General features: G+C 36.7%; 1 protein-coding gene across 2 annotated transcripts in view; it reads right to left on the bottom strand.

Moving 5' to 3' along the window:
• Window positions 1-9,903: 9,903 nt before the first annotated feature.
• SLIT2 (slit guidance ligand 2) overlaps window positions 9,904-15,316 on the bottom strand; it is a 245,409-nt gene continuing 239,996 nt past the window's right edge. For both annotated transcript variants that reach the window (XM_042871561.1, XM_042871560.1), the window contains 2 exons: window positions 12,883-13,094; window positions 9,904-11,795 (listed from right to left, as the gene is read on the bottom strand). In XM_042871561.1, coding sequence (XP_042727495.1) covers window positions 11,554-11,795; window positions 12,883-13,094 — 454 coding nt within the window. In that variant the 3' untranslated portion in view covers window positions 9,904-11,553. The remainder of the gene's footprint in view (window positions 11,796-12,882; window positions 13,095-15,316) is intronic.

Here is a 15,316-nt window from a genome sequence, read left to right on the forward strand (position 1 = left end):
TATTTTTTTCTTAATTTGATTGCCAAGAGTTTGTGTTTGACTTGTTGCCATGAATAAAACCATTCCTCTTCCAACAATAGGCTCTACAGGAATGGTGTGGGAACGCTAATCCCATTACACAGCTCAGAAGTTCCCACTTGCAGTGACCCAGGAAAGGCAGCTTATCAGGCACTTAGCAGAGCTGTCAGCTGGTCAGCTCAAGAAGAGTTTTTGTCTTTGTGGAGCAGGCCAGGGGAGCAGTAGTAAGGGTTTGTTTGTTTGTTTTAAGTAAATAGAACAACAGGGAACTTCTACATCCTTGACCTGAAAGTCATGTTCATGTAAAAAGAGAACATTAACGGTAAAGCATGCTACAATGTCAACAACGCAGTGGTCAGCTGTGCTAATTGATTTATAATCAAGAGATGAGCGGAGTCTTTGCAAGCTGCTGTATCTTGTGACATTTTCTGTGACTCTAGTAGAATGGCTTTCCCTGAAGTGAAATAGCACTGAGAGTCAGTGATGCTTTCATATTTTTGATCTTAGTGATGGGCGTCTTGCGATACCTTCTGTCACATGGCCAAGATCTAGACACCAGAATGGATGTAACTGGAGAGGAAGGACTCTCTGCAAAGGCAGAGACCACAGCATAGCTGAGAAAGGAAAGGGGTAGACTTCACAGTAATTGGCTGAGATTTGGTCAGTGTGGGGTGAGAGCATCTTTTTTAGCATTAGAAAACATGTGGAAAAACATAGCAGTACCTTGGTAAGAATGGGACTAATGCAAAGCAGGAAAAAATGTCTGTTTTTTCCCCTCTGATTTAACTCTGCATTAGACTTGTGAAGCCATTTCTAGGAAAGGGTAGGAGTGCTGTAAGCACCTGAAATGTTTTCCAGAAGCTCAAGCACAGGATACTGAGTTATTGGTAGAAATGAGTGTCATACTCTGTGTAGCTTCAATCTTAGTCCTGGTGCTTTAATTGATCGAATTGTTCAAATAAAGCAAAATACCATCCATTGTGGGTACAAAATCCACAGTAGACCAGAACTCTTTTACTTTTTGGATTCAAGTCCTGGTGCAGCTCCAGAAGTGTTATTGTGTGAAATTTTTTTCTTCCTTTTCCTAATATTCTCAGTATTTCTCTTTTGCCTCTGTATAATGCTCGTATTCAGAAGACATAAACTAAACTGTGCTCATGAGAGTCTTGAATATCCTAGTGATGACAGCCTAACCAGAAAGCATTGCTGTTTTAAACTGTCATTTAGAGAATAGCATTATGAAATTCTTCTTTAAGAGTCAATGCATTAACACATTTTTTCCTTCTCTCCCTGCCCCCTATTGCAAACTTGAGAGCAATTCCTGTTTTCTAATGCACTTTGAAGGATGAGCAAATCTTGTAAACCATGAACATCCGTTCCCAGTGTCATTGAGGACTGTTGAGGGAACTCAGTGATTCTGCAAACCAAGGACTCTACTTAGTAAAGAACTGTCCTTCAGCTATAGTTTTTCTATTTGTTTGCTTTCATACGGTTTTAACCACTAGCATTGAATGCTGTGATTCTAAGTGGCTGTGCCTTTTTTTTTCCTCTTCAGGGCAGATATAGGCAACAGTCAATTTTCTGTTCTCAATATTTAGTCTGTATAGCATGAAAGGATAACAAAATGCTATTTGTCTCAGTGCACTGGGGTGTGCCACCTATAACCTGTTAAAGGAAATAAGGATACTGAACTAGATATATATGATCTGTGTTTTAGTTTTGCATTTTTTTTTAATTGCCTGTTACTTCATTGCCCAAGGTCAGTCTTTGTCAGACAAGTGGACCAACAGTTCTCTAGAGTAACATAAAACCATTAAGTTGCTCTTTGATCTTGCACCTTCTTTAGAACCTTTTAATCAATTAACCATGAAGCTACTCAGCTTGTCTTATTTCCTGCACATAAAACTACTTTGGTCTAGCTGACATGTTACTACATTATAGATCAAAGATGGAAGGAAAACTTCACATCCAACTGGGATAATTATGTGGATTTTTTTCTGTATCTATTAGATAAATTTTCATCCTTCAGATAGAGGAAAACAGCATTTTGATCTAGATTGAATAAAGGATTCATATGTACTTTAAAAGGTGGCTAAATGGATTTCAGTATAATTGACCTTACATGGGATGTGAATTATTCCATGGCTATTTGTTGAGCCTCAACTGTCCCTATATATATTGAGAGTACCCACTATTGATAATAAAAGAAAACATGACATATGGGAACAGAAGCACTGATCTCTTTTTTTAGGATACCTCTAAATAAAATAGAGAAATTAAATACTGAATGTACTGTAATGTGATGCAAATCAAAATTCTTTTAGCCCAGGAATTCAAGTTTGATAACAGAGAGTTGTGCTTTCAGACTTGTAGGCCCACACTTCTGCAATTTTAGTGATTGATAGACACAAAATTTTTTATCAAAGGAATCAGAGATTCCCTCAGTATTATGTTCTTTTAGATGTGTGGATGTTGATATTACTACTTACTAGTTACCTGAAAATTAAGGCATCTCAAAATGTACTCCTCATTCCTTTTGGACAAATTCTAGATTACACAAACTTTCTTCACTTACTTCTTTTTGAGCTTCCTCCTGAGGTGGACAGAATGTCACCCATACTTGTCCCAGGCAGCAAAATGTCTGCTTACTTGGGTTTTGCTCCAGGTGTATTTTGCACAGCTGTTTCCTGTGGCATTGGCATATTCTCTTTCTGCTTCCTGATGCTGAAAGCTGAGCTGGCCTGGCCCACAGGTAAGAGTGTCACCAGGTGCATGCATTGGCAGCACCTGGAAATATAAAGCAGCAGCATGATTTCTCAAGAAAAAACAATGCCCTATTGTGTTAGGTTTTTCTTGTGTGTTTGTTTTTGTTTTTAAGTAGTAAAGTAGCATTTTTGAATGAATCTGCTTTGTGAAATGGTGGTGTAGAATATTCTTCATAGATATCCCCTTATTCTCTGAAGGCATACCTTATATCTAGACTCTCTACACTTCAAAGTAGATAGGAAATGGGAACCCTTGTAGCTGTTACAAATCACATTATTTTCATGCTAAGTTTAAGCCACTCTCTATTTGCAAATCTGTATTGATTTTTTTGAATGTTGTGCTTCCTTTAACTAAACAGGTCCCTGCTGATGTTTGTTATCTTCCTTGTAAGCTGAATTAAAAGAGAATGAAAAAGTTAGTGGATGGTGTATATAAAGTGTTCTTTGATAGATAAGCATCTTTTGAACAAAGAAGAGCGCTTTCAGCTCTTGATACTAAGGAAGAAATATTTTCCCTAATCTCCTCTGTACAAATTCCTCATGTAAGCCAGAGAAATTTTCCAGAGAAAGAAAAGATACTCGTAGAACTTGTTCTTACACATACCTCTGCTGTACCTCTTTACTGCTGGTTTTAAGATCCAGCGGGGTGCTTTTGTTTTAGGATTTGAAAAGATACAGAAATCCAAAAGGAGTCAGAAGGAAGTTACGCTTAATTTTCAGCCTAAAAGAGGCCGAACTTTAGATTTTAGTGTTTGTTTTCTTTCTACCTCAAGCTATAAATCATCCAAGATTCATCAAGATGTTTGCAAATCTAATCCAAGCTGGACCAAGTTACAGACTGGACCAACATGTAGGTTTATAGTAATGCCTGAAAACAGGAAAGCCTTTAGATCAGAAAGGAAAAACTATCTGGTTTCATTATATGTGGCTTCGAGTTTCATTACAAAAGGGTTTACGTGGCTTTGATCCCCTAATTTGGCTAAAAACAAGAAAAGAAATGATCTGCATGTGCACACAGCTATTTCAGTGTGCGTGCATGTGACTAAAATAGATACTCTGTATGCATGTTCCACACAGAAATGCTGCATTTAAAATGCATAGATTGTGAAGTCAAGATAGATTAAGTCAAACATCCTCACCAGCATCTACCTTGAATTCTTAATCATATCCGCTGTTATTCGAAACTGTTCAGGAAAACTGAAAAGTGTAAATAAGTTCACAGCCTGAAGAAGAAAGAAAGAAACAAACAAAAAAGTATGTGCTTTCTACTGCTGTATATGTGCATGTATACACATACACTAAGAAAAAGATTTTACAAGAAGAGTCTGTTTTCCATAATGCTTTATTATGGAGCCACAATTAAGCAAGTCTTCAAAAGGGAGTACTAAAGAAATGACTTCACTAGAAGCAGTTTTACTACAATGGGGCTCATTTATTTTTTATTTTTGGTTAAAGACCTTCTGTCTTTCTGACTGCTGTCACTGAAGAGGAATTGCCAATTCTCTTCACTGCTCTGGAGTCTGGAGAGCGGCGATGAGAAGCAAGCTCCTTTCCCACAAATCCCAGACAGCACTGACATGGGGACAAGGGCAGAGCCGAGGGAGAGCATCCGCACACACTGAATAGCACAAAGCTTTTTCCAAAGTAACACGTGCTATGGCTTCTTTCGCCAACTGCTGGAGGACTTGGACCACTGTTCCCAAACCAGGTTTTGTGCACTGAAAATATTAACTCATTTTTGTAGCAGATGATAGAAGTTTTGGTGGCTTCAGGCCAGCCAAGTTGGGTTTACAGATGCTTTCCATCACTGAAACAGCATGAAGCAGCTTGAGCCTACAGTGAATCTGGCCCTGGATTTCTTGAAACCAGTGTTTTCTTCTCAATAGTTTAATACCCCTGTTTTCTTGCAATTTACAACCCTATTCAGTACCATGTGAAGTGCAAATGGACTGTGGCTACTTCTGCTGGAAAAAGTTTATTCCCATACATAAAGCCTTCTGAATGGCTGCTACTTTTTGGTGCTGTAATTATCATTTCTACAAGATTTTGATAGTATATGGCTGTATTTGTTTCCCAAGAACAATCGCAGCAGTTAATTCCCTGTATGTTCAGTCCCTAGAAATTTGATACTGAACCAGGGCCGATTCCTTTTTATCATTCTTATGACTTGTCTTTCTTAGTCCCTCAGACCTTATTATTTCTTTGTTTATTCTTCTTTTCTTCAAAATAACTGAAACTTAGCCTTCCCTTCCCTTCCCTTCCCTTCCCTTCCCTTCCCTTCCCTTCCCACACTTGAGTTTTAAATGCTCAAGAATTAACCAGAACATTCTTTCCATTGCCAACATGGGCATTTTGCCTCCAACAGTTTTCTTGGTGAATGTAGATGTAGGATTGCCACAGAGGGTTTGAGGAAATGTCCGATGTGGGCCATGGAAAGGGCAGGCACTGTGGGGTATTCAGGCACAAAAACATATCCCAATCTTCTTCTCCACAAAAGTTGCACTACATCTGGGCAATTTCTTTCTCTAACACTGGACATCCACAGTCGTCCTAAGGGAATTATCAGTGCAATTCCAGCTAAAGTGATTCAGCTGAGCTTCCTCTCCTATTCTCTCTAATGATAGTGGTACTGTTTTTACATTTCTACCTTTATCTTTAGAAAAAAAAAAAAGGAAAAAAAAAAGCTGGAAACAATTATTCCACAAAGTACTTCCTTACTGCATTAGTTTGTTTTGAGGGGTGTACCTGGAGGCTGCTGAATAGCAATGTTTGTTAATCACATAACCATTTGTGCAGCAAAGAAAGAAGGCAACAACTAATGAATAATTACTTCTGACTTTCTGTGAATTTAGAAACAATTTTTTTTGGTATATTGATGTGATTTTTGGTCAGTTTTATTTACTGTTGACACAGACTCACGTCCTTACCTTTCTCCTAGAAAATCAAAATAATTCTTCTCAAAAGTGGTTGAATAGATAAAGAAAACCCAATTAAAAAAAAAGAAAAAAGAGAGAGAGAGAGAGAGAGAGAGAGAGAGAGAGAGAGAGGAAGAGAGAAGAATGGGCAAACTTCAAACACTTCAAACTTGCTATTTCAAACCAGCAGTCGACTTCTACAGCACAGGTCAGCTGGTACTGCTCCTATTGCTGTTACCATAGCAGAAACACAGAAATGTGATTAAATAAATAAAGCTAATCAGAAGCAAAAAAACAACTTTGCAGTAAAAACAGCTCAAGTTAACCTATTCTCAGAAGACTTTGAAAGAAAACATACTTCTAAAGATGTGCTGTGAGAGATTTTCGGCACAGCTGCAGGAAAAAAGAGGTATCCTTTCCCTTTCTTTAGAAGGATTAAGTCTGTCCTGGAAATTAACCAAAGTGGACAAATGGGCCATCATACAGAAACAACAGATTGGAGCTCAGAATGTGAAAAACATTGAGAATGGGTAAAAATGTGCAGGAAAATGGCTATTGGACATTTTTAAGGAACTTTAATGACAGAATAGGCAATCCAGGCACATTAATTCTATCTTTACTTGTCTCTTGTGATATGGAAAGTATCTTAAAAGTAATTAAATAAAAAAAAAAAAGAAAAAAGGAGTTCTAACAGACAAAAACAGATAACAATTTCCCTGCTCTGGGTCTAAAATTTCATAGAACGTGTAAATTTAAATCAATCTATGTCAGACTGTTCTACAGCAGCTAATGTAATATCTTCCAGATTATAAAAGACATGGAAAAAGCCTGATCTTTGTAACTGAATGTGTAACCTGTCTCCCTTTAAGGAAGATCTTCTGATCCATCAACAAATGTTAATGAATAACTGAAAAAGGAAGAAAAAAAAAAGTCTCAATCTGTACATAGTACAGTAATGCACAGTTTTTGGAGGTACTGATGTTTGATGGTTGGAGCTAAAGTTGTTTACCTCTGAATTGGCGTTAAATAAAAGGATGGGCTTGTAAAGAACAGAAAGCATTAGTAAGATCAACATTTTAAGTTTGAGCTGTGGATATGGGAGGCAGTTTGAAAGTCTGTTCCCATGGCTGAGCAAAATTCCTGCAGCATGGGTGTCATGCTGCAGAGCTGGAGCATATTTGCTGGGATTGTGGATAGCCAGAAGTCTTGCTGTTCTGTGAGATGACTGTTTTTTCTCAGCTTGACAAATGACATACAGCACTGACAGAGCACTTCTCCTTTGCTGGCCATCACCCCTACGGACACTGGCCAGAACAGCAGCAGCAGGAACATACCCTCCAACTCTGATTTAATCTCATGGAGCCCAGGAGACCAGTGAATAGAGTTGTTAACTCTTCTGTTTGGTTTGCTTTTCCCATCTGTGTTTTATTAAACTGAGAACAAGATTTATTCCGTTTTTTTTTCTTTTTTTTTCTTTTCTTTTTTTTTTTTTTTTTTCTTTTTTAACATCAGGAGCTATTGCTGTCCAAGATGATGGTTGATGTTAAGGTATGCATACACAGTTTAACCTGGCTAAGGGCCAAAGAGGCCTATAATTTCCAGCCTAGACCATTTATTTGCAAAAGGACACAAAATCTCTGCTCTCAGACATTTCTGAAAGGATGAACATGACTACTTTCCTCTCTCCCAGGAACACAATACATAAAGAGCCCAGTAAAACAGTAGGCTCTCCAGGATGAGCCAGGCTCTCAAGGCATGCAGGCAAACACTTCAGTTTTACTTTATTGACAGCCCCTACACAGTCACAGCTACTGGTGATTCTCTGATTTCCATTCCAGGAATTTTAAATAGACTGGAGATACCAGCCCAATGTATAAATATTTCATCTAAAAGCCAAGGATCCTAAATGGCTCAGCTGGGGAATTTCACTTTATGAGAACTTTATGTGCCAGGCTCTCCACTGTAAGGTGGGATACAGCTGGAGCACAGACACTTGCATGCCTAATGAGCTACCAAGAGAATAGTGAGGCCTTCTAAGGAGAAGGAACCAAAAGATGATTTTGAATTGCTTCAGAAAGATTAACTTTTCCTCAAATACATTTAACTAAAGATAGAACAAGAGCGTACTTTTGGGAACTGTAAAGAGGTTTCTTTTAAGTATGTATATTTCAAGCAGTAACAGATAAAAAACCCCAAATCCAAAGCTTCAAAGCGAGCAGCCTCTAACATTGTGTTGCTTTTCCAAAACCTCTAGGCTTTTTCTTCGCAACAGCAGACTCCTTTCCAAGAAGCACGCACCCCTTCCTCATCTCTTAATCATCTTTCATTTTATTAATGCTAACATGATGGATCATCACGACTATCAGGTTTATTGCAATCCACAAAAGTTCCACACTCTGGTCTTCCCAGTCAAATGTTTTCATAGCATCATATGAATACCATGTTGATCATAACAGCTACACACAGTACCATCACTCTATAATGATTCTTGCAATACTAAGCTTTATAGTACTCTCATGTGGCAATAAGAAATTGTTCATGTTTGGATTTGACTTTCACCATCATTAACAAAAAAACAATGCCTTTTTCTACTCTTTCATTTTAGAAGAATAGTTTTTTTTCCATGTTCTTTCACATTTTTATCATCTGAGATGACATTAGGAGCTGCACATGAGCCATTACAAATTAAGGGGCATTCTTGTGCTTTTGCTTTTAATTACTTTTAAGAATACTGGCAGAAAAACGATGGAATCTCAGTTAACACAAATTCTTTTTTTTTTTTTTTTTTTTTCATAAGAAATCAAGAAAAACAAAACTTATAAAGTAGGGAACTGTACTGAACCTTGTCTTTCCAACCCAATGCAGTTTGTGCATTTTCTTCAATACATTGAAAGCATAATATACGTGACTGATTCCTATAGCAGGCCACAGACTTTAGGAGGGAAACTCAACCCCTGAACATGGTGTTAAAAGTACATCATTGTTACCTCCTTTAGTTATATGCCTGGAGTATTCTGCACTGAACTAAATCCTCTGCTGTGTTAGCTTTGCCTAAAGCTACAATTCCCTCAGATCCCCAGCTCACCTTCAAGGCATATCTGTACATGACAGTCTACTTTTACAGCCACGTTACAGGAAATCCAACTGAGGGATGATAAATGTGTCAGGATGACCCATTCCACTGAGAAATGACAGAGCTGTGCTACATCATAAACAGTGGCACACTTTGTAGATGCTTAAGGAGTTTCATTGGTGAAAATATAGGGATGTTCCAGTTTCTAAGTCACAGTTGGATGCAGTGCCTTGTATCTTCCAGAAAGGTACTTGTAGGTGCAATTTTTTTTTGTTTGATTTGAAATTAAATCTTAAAGTTTTTTTGTTTGTTAGTTTTTGCTTCTGCTTAGAACACACACACAAAATCCCAGCCTTGATGCTCTTTGGATCATTGTATCTGCTAGCACAGCTTGAATAACATTGCTCCTCTTCCTCTGTCAGTAAGACAGAAAGCAGTCAAGCACTTGGTACAAGCATTTTGGTTGTACACAGAGAAGTTATACCGCTTCTCCAAGAATACTATCTAAGCAGTACTTTGCAAAAAGACTTTTTCCTGCAAGCTTTGAGTACTTAAGGAAGATTAACTAGAAGTCACAGGAACAAAAAAGAAGGCTTCACGTCAAAGGCAGTTTCATTTGATATTTAGACAGTTTCTAAGGTAGACTAAGAAAAATAAATATACAGCAGTGTATGCAAAAATTACATTACAGAAATGAAACCTTTTAAAGTATACTATCCAATCCATCTAATAGCTGAAATTTAAAATGCTTAGCTCAAAATTAGTGAAAATAAAGCTTTCTGAAGAATCGTTACTTAACACTGCCAAGTTGCCAATTTTATAATCATTAAAATACCAGCATAGACTTGATGTGCCTTTACACCCAGTGCATTTCACTTATAAATAAGTCTTTAGTTAATTTTGCTATGAGTTCTGCTGTGTGTATAAGGAACTGACATTCTCAGATGTCCCTGCTTGTAGGTGCAATAATTACAATGTGACTCCTTCAGACTTGCAGCAATGAATACACTAGAACTAGTTGGGTTTAATTCTTTTTTTTTGTCTTTATACCAAATACTGTTTGCAACTACAAGTGTTTAATTAAAGGCTGTTAGACAATTTGAACTTTTTAGAAGAATACAAATAAAAGCAGTTAGTGAAGTAGATATCTGTTTAATTTACAAACATCAGTAGCATTACTGATATCAGTCCAAATAAGACAAAGCACACTGCATTACACATGTACACCTAACTTTTTTTTTTTTTTTTTTGTAAAAAAAATAATAAAATAAAATTGAAAAACATCTGCATTTTTACAGGGTACCCTGGGTTTTACTGAAAGAAGAACACAACCCACTATTAATGATTACCAATTCTACATTATAATTTAGCAGCAACATGTTAACGTGGGGAACATTAGGGCAGTAAAGTAGCTTTATTATTTGGGGAAAATCACAGTTCTTGATAGCACAGCCTTTTTTTCTTTTTTTTCTTTATTTAAAAAAAAAAAAAAAAAAAAAAAAAAAAAAAAAAAAAAGGTAAAGGGTTCCATGGGAATATTAATTTATAAAGATCTACCTTCTAATGTCATTTTCTACATGCCATCTCATTTTCTGTAAGTACTGTATATAGGGAAAATTAATTTCTCTACAATTGCCACCTAGTGTAAAAGACATTTTCTGTCACACATTACAGGGTTGTGGAAGGTGTCCTGAATATCTGCTGTACGTGAAAACTGCAGATTGTCATCACTTTCAGATTCAGTGACACCAAGTGGTCAGATTCTAAGGAAAAGAAAAGGGGAAAGGGAACGGGAGGAACAGACCAAAAACATTTACCCCAAGACGACATGCTACGTTAGTTCTATTGCAAAAAATCCTGATTTTTAAGTCCTTTTCTTTAAAAAAAAAATACAAAAATACTGGGACAAATATAAATTAATATATATTAAAGCATTGAAAAACAGTAAAAGGGATGACCTAGGAGGGTTAAGTACAATGTACTTCGATACAATAAATATTTCTCAATGAAACCGAATACTGTATAGAGTTGTTTTTAGAACTCATAGAAACAGAAATCCATATTATTACTAATTTATCCATCAATAATCTATTTTTATCATCCCCCAAACATTTATATTACAAAAAATTAATACTGGAAAAGGGCAGATAAACACTTTTTGTATGCTTCTTTTGTTAACATGCTGACATAAAAGTTTACATCATCAGGAGATTTCAGGATTATAGTATATTCTCATATCTCCCATTTCCCATCCACTAAATGGGACCTCATCTTCTCAAGATGCTTAATAATTCCAAAAGATAAAATGTACTTCATACAATTATTATCTCTGTATGCATCCTCATCCATAGGTAAGTGATTGGTATGGTCTGTCAAGACAATAAAATATACTGATACAAAAATGAAAAAACAAGACTCATGTTCTGGTCAACATTTCATCTCTGAGCTGTTAAGTTGAAAGTCACGTATGTATAGTGTCAGTGTATCTTCAGCATGTTATAAAGAAGAATCCGTGTTAAAAGTAGTTAAGTTTCCCATCACTGTTGCAATGTTACCAGGTCTTTTTTTTTTTTTCTTCAAAGCTCCTCTTGGTTATGAGAAGTCTCAGTTCAAGCACTTGAATCTTTTTTCAAATGAAGAAAAAGTCTTTATTCTCATAATAAAAATAAGTCTGTTCTGTATTTTACAATATATTTCAAATATTTCCACTATGAAGCATTAATTAGTCCGACACGGTCAATAAGTATACAACATTTTCAAAAGACAAGTGTGACAGGAACACTTAGGAGGGACAATTTGTACAGCCACACTTCACCACTTTTTCAATCTCGTCCACAAATGACGACCCATCAGTGCATTCAAAAGAGTATTTCCGTCTCTTGCTCCTTAGTGGTCCACAGCACTGCCCGGTTGAACATCCCCCTTTACATTCTAGTCTCGATACCTTCTTGGTCGTCTGGCACGCAGCATACCCTTGCTGCTTTTGGTAGTAATCTCGGATTCGTTCCCCTCGACAAGAGATTTCTGCAGAAAAAAAACATTTAAAATAAGAGAGGTGCTTCTGAGATACAGGTCAAAGAATGTTTGACATTGCTGAAGAAGATGCTCTATTTCTAATTGCAGTTGAAAGTGGCATTTTACTTTGGCTCAGACACATAACGGAAACTAGTTGTTCTATCAAACATAATTTGATTAATGCTGAGTTTTATTTCCTACGCCTCTTATTTTCAGATAAGTTTATATTATGTGTATGTAAACCATAAATACAAAGCTATTACAATGACAAGAAAATTGGAAGCTTAAATCTTTTCCTTTTTTATAAAAGTACACATCTTCTGTTCTTACATTGCTAGCAGCTGGTTCTGTTTATCATAGGAAAATGTTTCAGAGAGCATGCAATTTAATTTATTAGACCTGGAGTTTAATATTATTCAATCTGTTATTTAATACAAGTTACATTCCACTAACTTCATAAATTACCGAGGTATAAAACCAGCAAAAAATGCGACATCTGTTAGTTCTACAACCATATTCTTCTATTCACATCTACTTACAATACAAAATAAATGCCATCTGGGGTAAGGGAAACAGAGGGAGAGGGAGAACTTCGATAGACAAAGGAAAAAGGTAGGGGAAATAGTCATCCTGTTTTCATCCATCTCACCTGCATAATTCGCTGTGATAAATCAGTTGAAGCTGAGAGGTCAAAAGTAGAGTTTGTGATAAAACTAGGAGCAGAATCATTGGATTTGGCTTCTCAGTTGCAGAAGGCAGAGAAACAATAAATACAGAAAGATAGCAGGTAAAAGGTAGTTAAATATAGTAAAAATGTGTTTTTGAATAAAGGCAAAAAAAAAAAAAAAAAGTTTTCACAGCAAAACATTTGGTGAAAAAATATCCAAAATGTAAATAAATTCATGGGAAAAGTTTGATTCTTCTCTCACTGAGATAAATTCTTATGGTAAAAAAAAAATTAAAAAAAAATGCAACAAATGTGTGTATTGTGGAGAAAAAAAAAGTTGGTAATGTTGTTGGCTGTTCATGCTTTAATAAAACAAACTTATTTTGTGAGACCAAAACAATAACATGATATTTGAACTTTATTTTTTACCTTTATCACAGCTGTCCCCCGTGTATCCGCTGCTGCATTCGCAATATGGTTTCCCAAGTCCTGAAAGCCTGCATTTGCCATGTTTACACCTGATGGACTGGCAGGGGTTAAACAGCATTTCCTCTTCATCACAGAGGACTCCCCCATGTCCCTGCAGGCATTTACAACTGTATGAAAACGCATTGATCGGCAAGCAGGTACCATGCACACATCTACAGGGGAAACAAGCCCAAGAGAATAAAAATAAATTATTCATCAAAGTTCAGGCTAAGCAACATTAACTACAAGTACTTTGGACTGTACTCAGAAGAAATTGCTTTTGTTTCTAATAGACTTTTTAGTGAGATGCAGTGAAGTGCTTTGTAAGGGTTTATAATTGGTATGCAGTTTTACACAAAACAAGCTGCACTACAGAACTCTGTCTCATCAGAAAGCAACCGCTGTAGATGTGTTATGGAATAATTTGTAGGCCACAGTCACTCAAGTCAACACTTTCTGTCTATCTAAATTTTTAGCATGCTTTCAAGAGCACAGCAAGATTCAGTCCGAGTGTAATCCATTAGAATTAGATGGAGAGAAAGGATACTCACCTGAAATTTTGGTTCTTGTTCATTAAAAAATAATCATACTGTCACTTACGAAGTATGGGCTCCCAGCACAAAGACCAGACACTTCCCAGCTAAACCTCTTCTGATACAAGCAATGGAAGTTTCAAAGCTGAACACGTCCCCCCTTCAAATGCATTAGTTCGCACTGAAAACTGCCAGCAGCATGGCCACATAATGTATGCGCTAGCAGTGCTCAGCTAGTCCTCATGCAGAAAGTCATGCTAGATCACGTTGCAGATACTCAGGTCTTACCTGAGTGTTTTTAATCAGCTACTCTCTCTTGGTTGGTCTCTTGTAAATGTTTGTGGCAAACTCAAATCTTGCCATTAGACAAAAAGGATCTGAGTTGAGCTGCTAAGTTGTGATATATAGAATATGTAGCTTGTCTTAGTTTTGTGAGAGGGAGATGGTATCTCCCAAAAGGAGGATGTTTAATTATCTGTTCCTGTGTGTAATCAGAGGATTAGGGGAATTCATCTGCTGATGAAAACATCACCAGTGACTAACAGTGACTTGCAATAAAATCACTTCGCTTTTCTGATTTGGTGACACAGAGTCAATACCTTTCTTCCTAAAAACAGCGTTATTTCCTTTTACTGCTCCCTTGTACACAAGTCTTCTATCTATACATTGTTTCCTAGGGAGACAGCAAAGATTCCTCTGTAGGGACAAATGCAACCCTGACACTCACGGTCATTTTCACCCTAATGTTACTCCTCTCCACATTGTAAGATCTCTGAGCTCTCAGCCTCCTTAGCTGTTTGTGGCAACCACCTAAATAAATACGTAAATAAATGAGACACTTCAGATGAGAAAGAAATTGTATTTGATCAAAAACAAAATACTTTGTTTCAGCTTGGAAGAAAAAGAGTCATTTCATAGTAAAAAAAAAGAGCACTGTTAAAAATATCTCATTTATAAATTTTGTATGTAACAGTCTGTATTTCTAGTAACTTTTTGCTTTGTACTCTACTCCTTCAATACCATAAGAAATTTGGTAAAAGTGCCAAGAGTGCACAATACATTTTAAGTTCAACAAACCTGAATGAACTATTAAAAGCTTGCTTCAGCTTGTAAACATCACCAAGTTCCACCCACCAAAGACAGCCATATTACAGTTACCTATCTGTATGCTTAATTCTATGCACGTGTTTTAGCATGGTGCGACTACAAGGACAAAGAGTATAGCTAGACAATCCACAGAGGAGATTCAAATGGAAGGCACAACACACAGCCTCCATTCACTTATCCACTTAATCTCTAAGTAATGTAAAACTTAACTAGTAGCTTACGCACCTCCAAGTTCTCCATTATGCAAGAGTCTGCACTTCTGAAGGAATTATGTTTCCTAAAGAATTTAAAATTGTTTCTGTGGTCTGATATTCTAGACTGTTAGATTAAGCAACTGAAAGTTGGAGGCTTAGACAGTGTCACAAAGCAGCTAGTTTTCATTTAGCCTTCCTTGTGTTTGCCACTCACAAAACAACCACACTGTGGACATCTGATCTTTGAAGCTACTCAGGTGACACCGACATCATGTCATATTCTATACAGGCTGTTTCAGATATCAAACCAATCTGTGTCAGGATTTTTGGTAGAGTTTTACTTGGCTTAAAGATGATTAAATCTTAGCTAATGTCAATTCTCTCACTTTTCCTTCCACCTGTTTTTTGAAGCCCTAAATTTCATCTTCAGACTGCACTGAAAGGAACATCAAGCTAAGTGCAAACTCTCAGGCACAGTTTCAGCTTATCTAATTTTAGTACCTATGTCAGGCATTTGTTACATTTATAATTGCCATAAGCTCCCTACACACTCATGAAGAG

This window comes from Lagopus leucura, unplaced genomic scaffold (genome assembly GCF_019238085.1).
Source record: "Lagopus leucura isolate 7727_CA_CO unplaced genomic scaffold, USGS_WTPT01 Super-Scaffold_100004, whole genome shotgun sequence".
Classification (NCBI taxonomy): domain Eukaryota; kingdom Metazoa; phylum Chordata; class Aves; order Galliformes; family Phasianidae; genus Lagopus; species Lagopus leucura.